Here is a 19533-nt window from a genome sequence, read left to right on the forward strand (position 1 = left end):
GAGCGTGTGTGTGTATGAGAGTGAGAGAGAGTGTGTGTATATGAGAGTGAGAGAGAGCGTGTGTGTATATGAGAGTGAGAGGACGTGTGTGTATATGAGAGTGAGAGGACGTGTGTGTATATGAGAGTGAGAGGACGTGTGTGTATATGAGAGTGAGAGAGAGCGTGTGTGTATATGAGAGGGAGAGAGAGCGTGTGTGTATATGAGAGTGAGAGGACGTGTGTGTGTATATGAGAGTGAGAGGACGTGTGTGTGTATATGAGAGTGAGAGAGAGCGTGTGTGTGTATGAGAGTGAGAGAGAGTGTGTGTATATGAGAGTGAGAGAGAGCGTGTGTGTATATGAGAGTGAGAGGACGTGTGTGTATATGAGAGTGAGAGAGAGCGTGTGTGTATGTGAGAGGGAGAGAGAGCGTGTGTGTGTATGAGAGTGAGAGAGAGTGTGTGTATATGAGAGTGAGAGAGAGCGTGTGTGTATATGAGAGTGAGCGTGTGTGTATATGAGACGGAAAGAGAGCGTGTGTGTGTATATGAGAGTGAGAGAGAGCGTGTGTGTATATGAGAGTGAGAGGATGTGTGTGTATATGAGAGGGAGAGAGAGCGTGTGTGTATGAGAGGGAGAGAGAGCGTGTGTGTATATGAGAGGGAGAGAGAGTGTGTGTATATGAGAGTGAGAGGACGTGTGTGTATATGAGAGTGAGAGAGAGCGTGTGTGTATATGAGAGGGAGAGAGAGCGTGTGTGTATATGAGAGGGAGAGAGAGCGTGTGTATATGAGAGTGAGAGGATGTGTGTGTATATGAGAGTGAGAGAGAGCGTGTGTGTATGAGAGGGAGAGAGAGCGTGTGTGTATATGAGAGGGAGAGAGAGCGTGTGTGTATATGAGAGTGAGAGGACGTGTGTGTATATGAGAGGGAGAGAGAGCGTGTGTGTATATGAGAGGGAGAGAGAGCGTGTGTGTGTATGAGAGTGAGAGGACGTGTGTATATGAGAGTGAGAGAGAGCGTGTGTATATGAGAGTGAGAGAGAGCGTGTGTGTGTATGAGAGGGAGAGAGAGCGTGTGTGTATATGAGAGTGAGAGAGCGTGTGTGTGTATGAGAGGGAGAGAGAGCGTGTGTGTATATGAGAGGGAGAGAGAGCGTGTGTGTATATGAGAGTGAGAGAGAGCGTGTGTATATGAGAGTGAGAGAGAGCGTGTGTATATGAGAGTGAGAGAGAGCGTGTGTGTATATGAGAGGGAGAGAGAGCGTGTGTGTATATGAGAGTGAGAGAGAGCGTGTGTGTATATGAGAGTGAGAGAGAGCGTGTGTATATGAGAGTGAGAGAGAGCGTGTGTATATGAGAGTGAGAGAGAGCGTGTGTATATGAGAGGGAGAGAGAGCGTGTGTGTATATGAGAGTGAGAGAGCGTGTGTGTATATGAGAGGGAGAGAGAGCGTGTGTGTGTATGAGAGGGAGAGAGAGCGTGTGTGTATATGAGAGGGAGAGAGAGCGTGTGTGTATATGAGAGGGAGAGAGAGCGTGTGTGTATATGAGAGTGAGAGGACGTGTGTATATGAGAGTGAGAGAGAGCGTGTGTATATGAGAGTGAGAGAGAGCGTGTGTATATGAGAGTGAGAGAGAGCGTGTGTGTGTGTATGAGAGGGAGAGAGAGCGTGTGTGTATATGAGAGTGAGAGGACGTGTGTGTGTATATGAGAGGGAGAGAGAGCGTGTGTATATGAGAGTGAGAGAGAGCGTATGTGTATATGAGAGTGAGAGAGAGCGTGTGTGTATATGAGAGGGAGAGAGAGCGTGTGTGTGTATGAGACGGAGAGAGCGTGTGTGTATATGAGAGGGAGAGAGAGCATGTGTGTGTATGAGAGTGAGAGAGAGCGTGTGTGTGTATGAGAGGGAGAGAGAGCGTGTGTGTATATGAGAGTGAGAGGACGTGTGTGTATATGAGAGGGAGAGAGAGCGTGTGTGTGTATGAGAGTGAGAGAGAGCGTGTGTGTGTATGAGAGGGAGAGAGAGCGTGTGTGTATATGAGAGTGAGAGAGCGTGTGTGTATATGAGAGTGAGAGGACGTGTGTGTATATGAGAGTGAGAGAGAGCGTGTGTGTGTATGAGAGGGAGAGAGAGCGTGTGTGTGTATGAGAGTGAGAGAGAGTGTGTGTATATGAGAGTGAGAGAGAGCGTGTGTGTATATGAGAGGGAGAGAGAGCGTGTGTGTATATGAGAGTGAGAGGACGTGTGTATATGAGAGTGAGAGAGAGCGTGTGTATATGAGAGTGAGAGAGAGCGTGTGTGTGTGAGAGGGAGAGAGAGCGTGTGTGTATATGAGAGGGAGAGAGAGCGTGTGTGTATATGAGAGTGAGAGAGAGCGTGTGTATATGAGAGTGAGAGAGAGCGTGTGTATATGAGAGTGAGAGAGAGCGTGTGTGTATATGAGAGGGAGAGAGAGCGTGTGTGTATATGAGAGGGAGAGAGAGCGTGTGTGTATGAGAGGGAGAGAGAGCGTGTGTGTATATGAGAGTGAGAGAGAGCGTGTGTGTATATGAGACGGAGAGAGCGTGTGTGTATATGAGAGGGAGAGAGAGCGTGTGTATATGAGAGTGAGAGAGAGCGTGTGTGTGTATGAGAGGGAGAGAGAGCGTGTGTGTATATGAGAGGGAGAGAGAGCGTGTGTGTATATGAGAGTGAGAGAGAGCGTGTGTATATGAGAGTGAGAGAGAGCGTGTGTATATGAGAGTGAGAGAGAGCGTGTGTATATGAGAGTGAGAGAGAGCGTGTGTATATGAGAGTGAGAGAGAGCGTGTGTATATGAGAGTGAGAGAGAGCGTGTGTGTATATGAGAGGGAGAGAGAGCGTGTGTGTATATGAGAGGGAGAGAGAGCGTGTGTGTATATGAGAGTGAGAGAGAGCGTGTGTGTATATGAGAGGGAGAGAGAGCGTGTGTGTATATGAGAGGGAGAGAGAGCGTGTGTGTATATGAGAGTGAGAGAGAGCGTGTGTGTATATGAGAGTGAGAGAGAGCGTGTGTGTATATGAGAGGGAGAGAGAGCGTGTGTGTATATGAGAGTGAGAGAGAGCGTGTGTATATGAGAGTGAGAGAGAGCGTGTGTAAATGAGAGTGAGAGGACGTGTGTATGAGAGGGAGAGAGAGCGTGTGTATATGAGAGGGAGAGAGAGCGTGTGTATATGAGAGTGAGAGAGAGCGTGTGTATATGAGAGTGAGAGAGAGCGTGTGTATATGAGAGGGAGAGAGAGCGTGTGTGTATATGAGAGTGAGAGAGAGCGTGTGTATATGAGAGTGAGAGAGAGCGTGTGTATATGAGAGTGAGAGAGAGCGTGTGTATATGAGAGGGAGAGAGAGCGTGTGTGTATATGAGAGGGAGAGAGAGCGTGTGTATATGAGAGTGAGAGAGAGCGTGTGTATATGAGAGTGAGAGAGAGCGTGTGTATATGAGAGGGAGAGAGAGCGTGTGTGTATATGAGAGTGAGAGAGAGCGTGTGTATATGAGAGTGAGAGAGAGCGTGTGTGTATATGAGAGGGAGAGAGAGCGTGTGTGTATATGAGAGTGAGAGAGAGCGTGTGTATATGAGAGTGAGAGAGAGCGTGTGTGTATATGAGAGGGAGAGAGAGCGTGTGTGTATATGAGAGTGAGAGAGAGCGTGTGTATATGAGAGTGAGAGAGAGCGTGTGTATATGAGAGTGAGAGGACGTGTGTATATGAGAGTGAGAGAGAGCGTGTGTGTATATGAGAGGGAGAGAGAGCGTGTGTGTATGAGAGGGAGAGAGAGCGAGTGTGTATATGAGAGTGAGAGGACGTGTGTGTATATGAGAGTGAGAGAGAGCGTGTGTGTATATGAGAGTGAGAGAGAGCGTGTGTGTATATGAGAGTGAGAGTGAGCGTGTGTGTATATGAGAGGGAGAGAGAGCGTGTGTGTATATGAGAGTGAGAGGACGTGTGTGTATATGAGAGGGAGAGAGAGCGTGTGTGTGTATGAGAGGGAGAGAGAGCGTGTGTGTATATGAGAGGGAGAGAGAGCGTGTGTGTATATGAGAGGGAGAGAGAGCGTGTGTGTATATGAGAGGGAGAGAGAGCGTGTGTGTATATGAGACGGAGAGAGAGCGTGTGTGTATATGAGAGTGAGAGAGAGCGTGTGTGTATATGAGAGTGAGAGCGTGTGTGTATATGAGAGTGAGAGCGTGTGTGTATATGAGAGTGAGAGAGAGCGTGTGTATATGAGAGTGAGAGAGAGCGTGTGTGTATATGAGAGTGAGAGTGAGCGTGTGTGTATATGAGAGTGAGAGTGAGCGTGTGTGTATATGAGAGTGAGAGAGAGCGTGTGTGTATATGAGAGTGAGAGGACGTGTGTGTATATGAGAGTGAGAGAGAGCGTGTGTGTATGAGAGGGAGAGAGAGCGTGTGTGTATATGAGAGGGAGAGAGAGCGTGTGTGTATATGAGACGGAGAGAGAGCGTGTGTGTATATGAGAGTGAGAGGACGTGTGTGTATATGAGAGTGAGAGAGAGCGTGTGTGTATGAGAGGGAGAGAGAGCGTGTGTGTATATGAGAGGGAGAGAGAGCGTGTGTGTATATGAGAGGGAGAGAGAGCGTGTGTGTATATGAGAGTGAGAGAGAGCGTGTGTGTATATGAGAGTGAGAGAGAGCGTGTGTGTATATGAGAGTGAGAGAGAGCGTGTGTGTATATGAGAGTGAGAGCGTGTGTGTATATGAGAGTGAGAGCGTGTGTGTATATGAGAGTGAGAGAGAGCGTGTGTATATGAGAGTGAGAGAGAGCGTGTGTATATGAGAGTGAGAGAGAGCGTGTGTGTATATGAGAGTGAGAGTGAGCGTGTGTGTATATGAGAGTGAGAGTGAGCGTGTGTGTATATGAGAGGGAGAGAGAGCGTGTGTGTATATGAGAGTGAGAGGACGTGTGTGTATATGAGAGTGAGAGAGAGCGTGTGTGTATGAGAGGGAGAGAGAGCGTGTGTGTATATGAGAGGGAGAGAGAGCGTGTGTGTATATGAGACGGAGAGAGAGCGTGTGTGTATATGAGAGTGAGAGGACGTGTGTGTATATGAGAGTGAGAGAGAGCGTGTGTGTATATGAGAGGGAGAGAGAGCGTGTGTGTGTATGAGAGGGAGAGAGAGCGTGTGTGTATATGAGAGGGAGAGAGAGCGTGTGTGTATATGAGAGTGAGAGAGAGCGTGTGTGTATATGAGAGTGAGAGAGAGCGTGTGTGTATATGAGAGTGAGAGAGAGCGTGTGTGTATATGAGAGTGAGAGCGTGTGTGTATATGAGAGTGAGAGCGTGTGTGTATATGAGAGTGAGAGAGCGCGTGTGTATATGAGAGTGAGAGAGAGCGTGTGTATATGAGAGTGAGAGAGAGCGTGTGTGTATATGAGAGTGAGAGAGAGCGTGTGTATATGAGAGTGAGAGGACGTGTGTATATGACAGTGAGAGAGAGCGTGTGTATATGAGAGTGAGAGCGTGTGTATATGAGAGTGAGAGAGAGCGTGTGTATATGAGAGTGAGAGCGTGTGTATATGAGAGTGAGAGAGAGCGTGTGTATATGAGAGTGAGAGAGAGCGTGTGTGTATATGAGAGGGAGAGAGAGCGTGTGTATGAGAGTGAGAGAGAGCGTGTGTATATGAGAGTGAGAGGACGTGTGTATATGAGAGTGAGAGAGAGCGTGTGTATACGAGAGGGAGAGAGAGCGTGTGTGTATACGAGAGGGAGAGAGAGCGTGTGTGTATACGAGAGGGAGAGAGAGCGTGTGTGTATACGAGAGGGAGAGAGAGCGTGTGTGTATACGAGAGGGAGAGAGAGCGTGTGTGTATACGAGAGGGAGAGAGAGCGTGTGTGTATGAGAGGGAGAGAGAGCGTGTGTGTATACGAGAGGGAGAGAGAGCGTGTGTGTATACGAGAGGGAGAGAGAGCGTGTGTGTATATGAGAGTGAGAGAGAGCGTGTGTATATGAGAGGGAGAGAGAGCGTGTGTGTATATGAGAGTGAGAGAGAGCGTGTGTGTATACGAGAGGGAGAGAGAGCGTGTGTGTATATGAGAGGGAGAGAGAGCGTGTGTGTATATGAGAGGGAGAGAGAGCGTGTGTGTATATGAGAGGGAGAGAGAGCGTGTGTGTATATGAGAGTGAGAGAGAGCGTGTGTGTATATGAGAGTGAGAGAGAGCGTGTGTGTATACGAGAGGGGGAGAGAGCGTGTGTGTATAGGAGAGGGAGAGAGAGCGTGTGTGTATACGAGAGGGAGAGTGAGCGTGTGTGTATACGAGAGGGAGAGAGAGCGTGTGTGTATACGAGAGTGAGAGAGAGCGTGTGTGTATACGAGAGGGAGAGAGAGCGTGTGTGTATACGAGAGGGAGAGAGAGCGTGTGTGTATACGAGAGTGAGAGAGAGCGTGTGTGTATATGAGAGTGAGAGAGCGTGTGTGTATATGAGAGTGAGAGAGAGCGTGTGTGTATGAGAGTGAGAGAGAGCGTGTGTGTATATGAGAGGGAGAGAGAGCGTGTGTGTATATGAGAGGGAGAGAGAGCGTGTGTGTATATGAGAGTGAGAGGACGTGTGTGTATATGAGAGTGAGAGAGAGCGTGTGTGTATATGAGAGTGAGAGAGCGTGTGTGTATATGAGAGTGAGAGAGAGCGTGTGTGTATATGAGAGGGAGAGAGAGCGTGTGTGTATATGAGAGGGAGAGAGAGCGTGTGTGTATATGAGAGTGAGAGGACGTGTGTGTATATGAGAGTGAGAGGACGTGTGTGTATATGAGAGGGAGAGAGAGCGTGTGTGTATATGAGAGGGAGAGAGAGCGTGTGCATAAGAGAGTGTGCATGTTTGTGTGCACGCATATGAGATGTGTGTGTGAGCAAGTGAGTGTGTGCATGAGACAGTGTGAGTGAGTGTGGAAGTGTGTGTGTGAATGAGAGACAGGCAGACAGGCCGAGTGTGTATGAGCGAGAGAGTTTGTGTGTGTATGTATGAAAGTGTTTGTGAGTGAGAGAGAGTGTGTGTGTGAGGGAGTGAGAGAGAGAGTGTGTGTGAGGGAGTGAGTGTGTGTATGCAAGTGTGTGTGTGTGTGTGTGAATGAGAGAGAGTATGTGTGTGTATGTAAGAAAGAATGTGCATGCATATGAGACAGTTTGTGAATGAGAGAGTGTGTATGTGTGTGTACAGTATGTGTGTGAATGAGTGTGTGTGTGTACAGTATGTGTGTGAATGAGAGTATGTGTATGTATGAAGGTGTGTTTGTGTGCATGCATATGAGACATTGTGTGTGTGTGAGTGTTTGTGTGCACGCATATGAGACTGTGTGTGTGTGAGCGAGTGAGTGTGTGCATGAGACCGTGTGTGTGAGTGAGTGTGGAAGTGTGTGAGTGTCTGTGAATGAGAGAGAGAGAGACACAGACGGTGTGTGTATGAGAGAGAGAGAGTGTGTGTGTGTATGTATGAAAGTGTTTGTGTGCATGCATATGAGACTGAGTAAGTGAGAGAGAGTGTGTGTGTGTGCTTAAGACAGTGTGTGTGAGGGTATGTATGTGTGAATGAGAGTGTATGTGAATGAGTGTGTGTATGTATGAGGGAGTGTTTGTGTGCATGCATATGAAAGAGTGTGTGTGTGTGTGTGTGTGTGTGTGTATAAATGAGAAATAACACATAGTGACTAATGTAAAGCGTGACTTGATCCAGTCATATAATTTGCATATGCTAGCTCTTCTAACATAATACTGACTCTCACTCTGACTCTCTCTCACCTAATTGGACGAAATAAAACTGGACATCAACTAGTTACATTATTTTAATTTGGAGCAGTAATGATGTTCTGTTAAAAAAATCGGGGAAAACTCTTTCATTTGTCCTCAGATGATCCAGTATTTCTAGTGCAGCTCAAGCAGCCGTAACTAATTTGTGCTCAGTGTCAGCACTCTGCACTCAGACGTGTTTGTTTCTTGTTACGTGTCATGAGAATGCGTGACTTGTCCTGTTTACCAGAGTTTCACATTAAGCTTTTTCATATTAAGCCATAAAGGAGCACTGGGCCTCCAGACCTGAGGGAAAAACAAGAGCTTATTAATAAACACTTATTTATTTGTGCAGTGGCCATCACACATTCACTGGAAAAAATGCTCTGATATTTTCAGCCAAAAACCCAGACTGAACTGTTCTTTCCAGTCTGCTTTTTACATCATTTTTTGAAATTGGTTTGAGTTTGAGGGTATTTATGTTTAGGTCTGGGGGTTGGGTTTTTTAAGTTTAGGTGTTGGGGTGTTTATGTTTTTTGGGGGTAATTATGTTTGTGTTTTGAGGTATTCATGTTTGGATTTGGGGGTTGGGGGTGTTTATGTTTAGGTTTCGGGGCATTTATGTTTGAGTTTTGGGGTATTTTTGTTTTTTTGGCATCATTATATTTGTGTTTTGAGGTATTTGTTTGGATTTGGGGGTATTTATGTTTAGGTTTGGGGGTATTTATGTTTTGGTTGGGGGTATTTGTTAGGCTTTGGGGAATTTATGTTTGGGTTGGGGGTATTTGTTATGCTTTGGGGTATTTGTTTGGGTTGGGGGTATTTGTTAGGCTTTGGGGTGTTTATGTTTGGGTTGGGGGTATTTGTTAGGCTTTGGGGTGTTTATGTTTGGGTTGGGGGTATTTGTTAGGCTTTGGGGAATTTATGTTTGGGTTGGGGGTATTTGTTAGGCTTTGGGGTATTTATGTTTGGGTTGGGGGTATTTGTTAGGCTTTGGGGTGTTTGTTTGGGTTGGGGGTATTTGTTAGGCTTTGGGGTGTTTGTTGGGGTGGGGGGTTTTTGTTAGGCTTTGGGGTGTTTGTTTGGGTTGGGGGTATTTATGTTAGGCTTTGGGGTGTTTGTTTGGGTTGGGGGTATTTATGTTAGGCTTTGGGGTATTTATGTTTGGGTTGGGGGTATTTATGTTAGGCTTTGGGGTATTTATGTTTGGGTTGGGGGTATTTATGTTAGGCTTTGGGGTATTTATGTTTGGGTTGGGGGTATTTATGTTAGGCTTTGGGGTATTTATGTTTGGGTTGGGGGTATTTATGTTAGGCTTTGGGGTATTTATGTTTGGGTTGGGGGTATTTATGTTAGGCTTTGGGGTATTTATGTTTGGGTTGGGGGTATTTGTTAGGCTTTGGGGAATTTGTTTGGGTTGGGGGTATTTGTTAGGCTTTGGGGAATTTATGTTTGGGTTGGGGGTATTTGTTAGGCTTTGGGGTATTTATGTTTGGGTTGGGGGTATTTGTTAGGCTTTGTGGTGTTTGTTTGGGTTGGGGGTATTTGATAGGCTTTGGGGTGTTTGTTTGGGTTGGGGGTATTTGTTAGGCTTTGGGGTGTTTGTTTGGGTTGGGGGTATTTATGTTAGGCTTTGGGGTATTTGTTTGGGTTGGGGGTATTTGTTAGGCTTTGGGGTATTTGTTTGGGTTGGGGGTATTTATGTTAGGCTTTGGGGTATTTATGTTTGGGTTGGGGGTATTTATGTTAGGCTTTGGGGTATTTATGTTTGGGTTGGGGGTATTTATGTTAGGCTTTGGGGTATTTATGTTTGGGTTGGGGGTATTTATGTTAGGCTTTGGGGTATTTATGTTTGGGTTGGGGGTATTTATGTTAGGCTTTGGGGTATTTATGTTTGGGTTGGGGGTATTTATGTTAGGCTTTGGGGTATTTGTGGGTGGGGGGTGTTTATTTTTGTTAGGCTTTGGGGTATTTGTTTGGGTTGGGGGTATTTATGTTAGGCTTTGGGGTATTTATGTTTGGGTTGGGGGTATTTATGTTAGGCTTTGGGGTATTTATGTTTGGGTTGGGGGTATTTATGTTAGGCTTTGGGGTATTTTTTTTTGGGTTGGGGGTATTTATGTTAGGCTTTGGGGTGGGGGTATTTATGTTAGGCTTTGGGGTATTTATGTTTGGGTTGGGGGTATTTATGTTAGGCTTTGGGGTATTTATGTTTGGGTTGGGGGTATTGAGCAGTGAACAGGGTGTTTGTTTTCACTCAGCTTTCTCTGAAGGTGTTCCATTGCCCTGTGATGCAGCATGAGCAGCAGTTCTATATGAATCATGTGATCTCCTTGCTGCTCTCTGATTGGTCGGTGTTGTACGATGGGGGAAGCTGACTGTTTCTTGTGAAAGTGGAACAAAACACCACAGGAAGAAGGAAAAAAAGCCCTGAGAAACAAACAGCAAGTTTTGTTTGTTCTATTGGTCGATTCTACACTTTTAATTTTGAGCTGCAAAACTAAGTCCTATAAAGTCATAATAGCAGTCTGGTCAAGCAAATTTAATTCAGAATATAGAGGAAAAACTTTAGATTAATCAGCATTAGCCTGCAATTAGCTTTTATTTCTATCTTCTCTAGATTCTGTGGTGGGGTTTTTTTGTTCACCAGAAAAACTTTAACAGCTGTTTTGAAAGCTATTAGGCTACTTGGATTAATGAGGCAGGACGTGAGAAAGATCATCATCCAGACTAATGTGATTAGAGTCATGTGCACCTAACAGTGCAGGAGTAATAGGATTAAGCTGGAACTCTGGGTTAGATTAGATAATGGTGTTAAATGGCGAGTAAAAGAGATGTGATATTTCCTTCTTTCTTAGTGAGGAACGTTCAGGTAGAAATAATATACAGGGGAGAAATATTCCTAATGAATAGACAAGACAATTGAATTGTTCGTGCATATGGCTGCAGAACATTTTTTGTGCATGTGAAATATACTTTTTTTTGGTTTTGAGAAAAGTGTTGGGTGGATTTATGAGTTTAGGGGCATTTAGCAGTATTTATGGTGTATTTATTGGGCTGTTTTTAGCTGTGTTTACCAGTGTGAGGGTATTTATGTTTGGATTTTGGGGTATTTATGTTTTGTTTTAAGGGTATTTGTGTTTAGGTTCTGGGGTGTTTGTGTTTAGGTTGTAGGGTATATATTCTGTTTATGTTTTGGGCTATTTATGTTTGGATTTTTAGGGTATTTGTGTTTTAGCTTTTGGGGTATTTATTTTGGATTTTAGGGTACTTGTGTTCAGTTTTTGGGGTATTTATGTTTGGATTTTGGGGTATTTATATTTAGGTTTTTGGGTATTTATGTTTGGATTTTTAGGGTATTTATTTTTGGATTTGGGGGTATTTATGTTTAGGTTTGGGGGTATTTATGTTTAGGTTTGGGGGTATTTATGTTTAGGTTTGGGGGTATTTATGCGTGTGTGTCTGCAGAACAAAAGTGAGTGGTTGAAATATTGTGCAAACGTGTCAGTAATTGCGATTAACTAAAATTTCCTACTTTATTTGTTGGACTCGATTGAGGTTTGTTTCCATGACCAGAAGTTTATTATACAGATTAATTTTATTTTATTTTATTTTCTAAAATTTAACTAAACAATTGTGATTAAAGCAAGTATGATCAAGCAAAGCCACTGGTCTTCTAGAGAGTGCATTTCTACAACAATCTGCATACCATGACTTACTAGCATTGATTGTGTGTGTGAATAAAACTGAAAATTGTAATAAGAGATAAAACATAAATGTTATATCAGGTTATTTTAAGAGATTTTATGAGACACAGTGTGTAGGTTTGTTAACACTACTGTAATGTTAAATTTCCCATGTAGCAGCTTTGACATGTTTTTATTTATTTCCCTCCGCAGCTGTCCGTTCTTGGCGGCCACGCTGAGTCTAGCGATCCCCGTGGTGGGTGGCGTGCTGTTCTTCTTCGTACTGGGGACGTTACTCAGGACGAGCTTCAGCGACCCCGGCGTCCTGCCCAGAGCCACCCCGGACGAGGCCGCAGACTTGGAGAGACAGATAGGTCCGCTGTCATATTCCCATAATTCTCCTCTGTCCCTGTCACAAAATCCTCTAACAGTGTCCCCTGCCTGTGCAGGATTATGATTCGACGTGTCAGGCTGGTTGTGCGTGAGTGAGACTTTCGTCTCGTCATCACATTCTCGTCACGTACAGCCTTGTCAAAACGGTCATTATCAGTCTCGGACACGTGTAAGGCAGAGATAAAGGAGCTTCCAAAATGCTCTGTCCATGCCGTTAGTTCTGACCTAGATAACTGGAGGTGAGATGAGGTTAATCTTTTGGCTTCCGAGAGACTGACATATTTATAACTGACGCTAGAAATCACCCACTAAGAGGGCCGTCCTGACCTTTACACAGTCAGAGCGGTGTGTGATTTCTTTGACCAACTCTATAGCAGCTAGTTAGTGTTGTAAGGAAAGAATAAAACAGAACAGTCATGCTGTTATAGCAAAATAATCAATGACAAAAAAGCAAAGATACAGTCACCATTCTAGACTTAATTCTTTTACAATATCATCTTCTCCTAAAGTTGTTTTATTCCTCTTAAACCTCTTATAGTCATTTAGCAAAGATTACAGCGGCAGTCTCTTGTTTATCTTGCTTGAAGTTAATAATAACAACAGTACAGTGGAACCTCTGCAAGTTCTTAAGGCGGAAATTTATATTGTGAAACGAATTTTCCAATAAGAAATGATGTCAAATTCAGATTTTATTTATCACATACAAAATCATACACAGCACGACATGTAGTGAAATGCTTTTTTACGACTGTCCTTGTTTCAAGAGAAATTGACAAAAAAAATTTTTTAGGGATATAGATAAAATAAGATTTAAAGAAAATAGAAATATAAAACTAACATAGTAATAGAAAATTTAAAAAAATATGATAAATTACGGAAATTCAATATCGGATATGCACAATGTCCAGAGAAAAAGTCAAGAAAGTCCAGGTTCTAGGTATTCTCTAGAAGGTCCTCCTCATTCTCTCTGTGTTTGCCTTCAAGGAACCGCAACAGAGAGAAGAGTCCATTGTTGGGATGGATGAGGTCCTTATCCATTATCTTCAATGCAAATAATCCGTTCCAGCCACCCAAAAATATGACCAATATTACCAGTACCAAGTGTAGGTAAACTGTATGGCTGCTTCCAAAGAACTGACCCAAGCCGTGCGTTCCACGTTAAGGGTCCTTACAGGAAGTCGTGGCACCAAGCTTGAGCTAAAAATAGAACAGACCACAAACACCATCAATCTGTCAACATAAAAACGCCCGATCATGTAGCTTTTGAACGCGTGCTGAAGGCAGTGTTGGTATCGTGGGTTGACTCTTTCGAAACAGTTTTTGCTGACTGAAAAACTGTAATTTGTAAACTCTCTTCGGTTGGCTTTCCATTGACACAAACAAGTTTTGAACGGCTCCGGGAAGTACGAGCAGCTTAGCCGGCGTTCGGTTCAGTCCGGATCGTTCGTATGCCAAAAACGCTTCGTATGCCGATGCAAATTTCTTGCAAAATTTCATATGCTAAGGCGAAAATTCGTTACAGAGAGCATTCGTATGCCGAGGTTCCACTGTAATAACAATAGTTAAACACTACTGGACACTCCCTAATGTTAAAAAAAATTCAGTATATTAACGGTTATACCGGTTTCTATATAAATAATGTTATTTATATCATGTATTATTAATCATAGATTTCCTGGAGTATCGACCAAGTCCCTGTGAATGAGCTGTTACTATAGAAAGGCTGAGAGTTAATAGAAGCCTTTGATTGTGTTTCGGTTGTTTGGTTTGTCACAGCCGGCAGTATTATATATAAAAAGGTACAGATCAAGAGCTTCAGTTAATGTTCGCATCAGAATTGGAGAAAATTTTTCCCCAAACCTGCTGATCTCGTGGGATTTTCACACAGTCGCTAGAGTTTACACAGAATGGTGCCAAAACCCAAAATATCCACTTCAAGACTGGAAAGCGACCAGGTGACATTTTTCTAGTTTTTTTCCTCCCGTGTTTTTCCTGGCAACAGGAGTGGAGCCGGCTGTGGTCTTCAGCTGTTGTAGCTCATCTCCATCAAGGTTCTGTGCTTTTTCGGATGCTTTTCTGCTCACCATGGTTGTAACGAGTGGTTATTGCAGCTATAGGAGTCTTCTGTCAGCTCAAACCAGTCTGCTCATTTGATTTCTCTCAAGACGTCTCCGTCCCCAGAACCGCCACTCACTGGAGGTTTTTTGTCCCATTCTGAGTAAAATCTAGCAGCTGTGCACTCCAGCAAATCTGCAGTTTGTGAAACACTTAAGCCAGCCCATCTGGCACCCCTAGGCATCAGATCAGATTTTTCCAGTTCTGATGTTTGATGTGAAGGATAATTGAAGCTCTTGATCTGTATCTGAATAAATACTTTTCTTGTTAGGAAGTTGGGGTCAGAGCACAGGGTCAGCCATGATAAAGCCCTCCTGGAGCAGAGAGGGTTAAGGGCTCAAGGTCCCAACAGTGGCAGCTTGGCAGTGCTGGGGCTTGAACCACCAACCTTCTGATCAGTAAACCAGAGCCTTAACTGTTGAGCCTCCACTGCCTGCATTTTGTGTGTGCGCGTGTGCATGTGTGCGTGCGTGCGCGCACATGTAAGTATGTATTTTGTATGTATGTGCGCAAGTATTTATATGTGCGATTGTCTGGATGTGTGTTTGTGTATATGTGCCTGTCTGTGTATGTATATGTGCTTGTGTGCATGCGATTGTGTGTGTATGTATATGTGTGATTGTGTGTATGTATATGTGTGTGTATATGTGCACTGTGCGTGCATGCGAGTGTGTGTATGTATATGTGCGTATGTGTATGTGTGTGTGTGTGTATGTATATGTGCGTATGTGTATGAGTGTGTGTGTGTGTGTGTGTGTGTGTGTGTATGTATATGTGCGTATGTGTATGAGTGTGTGTGTGGGTATGTATATGTGCATGTATGTATATATCTTCCCGTTCAGATTGAATTATTGTAACCCTTAGAGGTTCCAGCATGAATGTGGCTGAAACTGACAGTAGGAAACACATGATCTGCCTGTGGTATTGTGTTCAAACGCTACCATGTGTTACTAGTCTGTGTTCCTAGAATCTCCTGAGACTAGACAAAAGCACGGAAGTCATTTATAAATAAAAGTCTGTCAGCACTGCAAATCCATGGCCATGTCTTCATTTTGTAAGTCTCCTAATCCTCCAGGCTTCTGAATAGTTATTCAGTATACAGTTTGAGATACTAAGCAGGTTTTTTAACTCATCACTTAAACCAGCTTTTATGTATAAATTTATTTTAATTTATTTTATTTTATTTTATTACAGAATATATTCTGCTGAAATATACAGTTTTAACATACTGTCTTGGGTTTGTTAGCTAGTTCTCTAGACAGTAAAATGCTTTAGTGGGATGTTTTTGGTCACCTGTAAGACTTTATTAAATAAGGTAACAAGTGGTAGCTAAAGTTATGTAATAAATGATGAGTTAGTAAGCTAGTTAGTTGCATTAATACAGACAAAGACATATAACTGAGTGCATATAGTCATTTTTGCCAAAGGAACTTGACTGCTGCCTTTACATCCACATGAATGTAATATGGAGTTGGCCCACCCTTTGCAGCTATAACAGCTTCAACTGTTCTGGGAAGGCTTTCCACAAGGTTTAGGAGTGTCTATGGGAATTTTTGACCATTCCTCTAGAAGCGCATTTGTGAGTTCAGGCACTGATGTTGGACGAGAAGGCCTGGCTCATAGTTTCTGCTCTAATTCATCCCAAAGGTGTTCTATCAGGTTGAGGTCAGGTGTGAAGTTCCTCCACACCAAACTCACTCATCCATGTCTTTATGGACCTTGAAGTGAGAGTCTACTAATCTGTTGCTCTCGATCCCTGCACTTTGTAGCTCTGGAGAATTTGGTCAGTTCATCTTTGGCTTAGTGTTGGAGTGTGTCAATATGTAAATAGTGGCTAAAAGAGAAGAGAAGCAACATGCTCAGCTTTTACGCTGGCTCAGATTCACGTACGCCTACCGAGATAACGACACTGATCTTATCCCCTGCCTGTGTTTCAGACAGAATTAGTGACAGTGTACTTGCCCGAATCTTCTAGTGTACACTAGGGATGCCACAATACTCAATATAATGTTGAACCGTTCGGTACGACCGAATACGCGTATGTGAACCGTGGTTTTTCGGTTTTTCCATAAAACAATAATAACCATGCGTTTTATTACTCTCTGAACCGCCTGTTTGTGTTTGCCTGTACTGTATGTCTACGCGCTGAGACAGACACGCCTCCCCGCGAGTAAATCAGTCCAATCAGTGAGCGCGTAAAGTTAGGGGCGGTAACCACGCTTGCGATGCTGGTGTCAGATTTCACTCTAACCCTGGAGAGCGGTGAAGTGAGACAAATATGAGGAAGCAGCTCCGTCTTTCAAATCTGTGGTGTGGGAACATTTTGGATTTGTTGTTGACTATGATGGCGATGAAACAAAAATGCTAAACAAAAAAAATGACTGTGTTTAAGCAGTGTTACACACGAGTTACATACTGACATGGAAATACTTCCAACATGACCACACATCTGCAGCTCCATCACCCAGAGATATCACTGTGTGGAAGCAGGATGGCAGAGCAGGTAACACAGGCATCCAAAAAGCAACAGTCCCTAGCTGATTCCTTCCAGCATTCAGACCCAACTGGTTCCGAGAGACACAAAAAATAATTATAACATCATTTTTTTTCTTCTTCACATACTTACTGTTCCTGTCACCTAAGCAAAGAATAATGGAAAAAAAACCTTTAATTTGCCAAGCCATCCGAACCGAAAACCGTGGGTAAAAACCGCTGTACGTATTGAACCGTGGGTTAACTGTATTGTTGCATCTCTAGTGTACACCTGCGTTTAGTTTGCGAAGATCTCACCACAGCTTTAGTGTATAATGTGTACACTTTGTAAAACAATAAAGTCATTCTTAAGAATTAATGATTGCACACATAAATGAAATGGAGAATGAAACATACAGGGCATGATGTTATAGGAAAATAATCAACATCAATAACTAGCAACATTCTCTTGAAGTTTCTTAAAGACATAAATATCCTGGATATTTTCCTGCTAACAGTGGAGACTCCTTTCAAAAATGTTAATGTTAAATGCCCATCAGTGTAAAAAAAAAAAAAAAAAAAAAAAATCAGTATTAAAACAATTAAATAGCAGTTCAAAACCTGCTATAGAAGCAATAACCTGTTAAAATTAGTGCATTGATATATGTCTGTGATTTGCCTTGGAGCCGGAACTACTTCCAGAGCTGCTGCTATAGAAAATGAATCGCAGCCTTCTGACCAATCAGAATCAGGAATTTTGCTAGTAATATGTTCGAGATGGGATAATTCGTGGAAGAAAGAATAAAGAAAGGAACAAAGCTTTACTTTTAGGTCACAACAGGTTTTAACTAAGCCAAGTGTTCGATTGATCCGACGATGAATTTCAGGCGAATAGAGCTCACGGATTTATAATTCTGATATTTCTAGACTGTGGATCCTTTACATCCTGTTTTCTGGCAGTTCGTCCTGTACAGTATAGAGTGAACTGACTAACTGTACAGAAAGTGAAGTACAGCAGATGGAGGAAGACGGCGAAAGGAAATACTCTGTGACTGTCCTGCTCATCAGTCTCCTTAGCCTCGATCACCATGGAGTAGCTGAATTCTGCTCTCTTTCTCTCTCTTCTTGGATTAAAAGGTCATTTTAAAAAAAATAAAAACTGTAGTTATTGCTCATACCTGACATGAGGGCTTAGTAAATGAAGCTCCAGTGTGCTGCCTCACTGCTGTGCTTTGTTTGCATTGAATCCTGACTAAGTGTATGCTCATTATCCTAGTTTTTAACAGTGTGACTGATGTGACACATGGTGTTTGAGCACTCGACAAAACGTCCCATATAGACAGGGTTCCGCCCTCGCAAATGTCAAAGAGGCTTTGTTTCCTCTCGACATGTTTGACATAACTTATAATTACAACAGAAGTGTAATTATGACAGCGTTAAAATAATAATAACTGGTCATGAAACCTGCTTGTCCTTGGCGTCTGAGCTACTGATGTGTCCACTGCTGTGGCTGGAATGGAAGAATATGGAACTTCTTATATGTTGAAGCTGAACATGATGAAGCAATGCTGCAATCGGCTTACCTCGGAAGTGGCAGGGTGTATTTATATTTAGCCCAATGCAGACTACTGTTTGTAACAAGTGCAAATAAATGATGTGTGATGTATGCTATTTGGCCAAAAGTTCAGCTCTCCAGAGACAGATGACCGTCACACCCATATTTGGTTCTTGATGCAAATTTGAAAGCACACACTTGTATATGGCCTAGCATTACAATTTTCCTGGAACTATAAGGCCCAAGCCCTGTGCACAAAGCAAAGATCTGTTGAAAGGAAACCTATTGTGAGTTTTGTTTTTGTATATTTAAGTTAATAATACAGATCATTCTTTTTATAGGAGCGCAACACTATATAGTGTTATATCTAGTCACAATCTGCTTTTCCACCAGACAGCTCCGATTACTCAACGACGTTTGCCTTGCGGTTCTTCACTGATAGCCGGTGCTGTCCCGAGTGCCTTAGCTATTGATTTGTCCATCACTGATCAAGTGTCTTACAGCTTTTGTTGTATGTTGACCAAATATGGAAGCCTGCAATATACTTTCATACAACAGCCACGTCACGTTCCAATAATTTGGAAACTGTTCTAAATGTTATGCGGTTATAGTTATACAGAAGTGTACAGAAGGACACCGACACTGTCTGTGGAGAAACCCCAACCTCAACGAGCTTAACCACGTGTTTAAAAAAAAAACATTGACTGACTCTACCATGAAATGGCTTTTGTTTGAATTGAGGTAATGTTACAGGATTTTGCTCTAGGCTTAAGATTTATATTTAGCCTTAATCAGTCATTAATAAACAAAGCCTCCCCCCCTTCTTCTTGATTCGTCTTTTGTGGGAACTTCTGTTACTCATTCACCTCCTACACAGTCTGTTGATTTGGGTTGGGTTCGAGAGAGAGAGAGAGAGAGAGAGAGAGAAAGAGAGAGCGCGATCGATCGATCGATTGTGCCATACAGATAAAGAGAACAGAATGTGCATTGACCATGACAGACTAGCAAGACTACACACGTATTGAGCTTTTTTATTTTCCACGTAATCTGTTTCACACCTACGATCTCCACCTGCTGCCCCCACGCTTTTTCTCAGTCATACTCCAACTCTCTACCATTCTCACACGCCTGTGCCTGTGCTGGAGAGCTTATAAAATCACCCTCGCACTCTTTCACAGGATCGTTAATGACTGCATGATGGAATCTTATAGCTGAACAGTATGGTTAATGGAGCGGATAAAATCTAGTAATAAAGTGTATTATACTGTCAGATTTTAGTGCTGGTCATGATGCTGTATACAGTATAAAGGACTCGTGTGAAAGATACAGTGAAATACGTGTGTTTAATGGCTTTGTATATTCAAGTCATTGTGATTGATTTTTTATTTTTCATGTTCTACCAGCTCCAGCATTCAGTTTACAAACGACGGGCAGTGTTGAATGCTTTATGGTTTAGAGGATGAGGTCAGCCAGGAAAATATCATCCCATGGTACTTGAAGACATTTATACAGTTTACAATAAGTCGTGGCATTCGTCTGTGTAACAGTATATTCAACAGACATGATAAAGT

The 19533-nt window shown here is 43.1% G+C and overlaps 1 protein-coding gene across 2 annotated transcripts in view; it reads left to right on the top strand.

Annotated features, from left to right (window-relative positions):
- Window positions 1-19533, top strand: part of LOC131359258 (palmitoyltransferase ZDHHC14-like) — a 71388-nt gene that overhangs the window by 14939 nt on the left and 36916 nt on the right. For both annotated transcript variants that reach the window (XM_058398966.1, XM_058398967.1), the window contains exon 3: window positions 11641-11801. In XM_058398966.1, coding sequence (XP_058254949.1) covers window positions 11641-11801 — 161 coding nt within the window. The remainder of the gene's footprint in view (window positions 1-11640; window positions 11802-19533) is intronic.

Source organism: Hemibagrus wyckioides, linkage group LG09 (assembly GCF_019097595.1).
Source record: "Hemibagrus wyckioides isolate EC202008001 linkage group LG09, SWU_Hwy_1.0, whole genome shotgun sequence".
NCBI lineage: Eukaryota > Metazoa > Chordata > Actinopteri > Siluriformes > Bagridae > Hemibagrus > Hemibagrus wyckioides.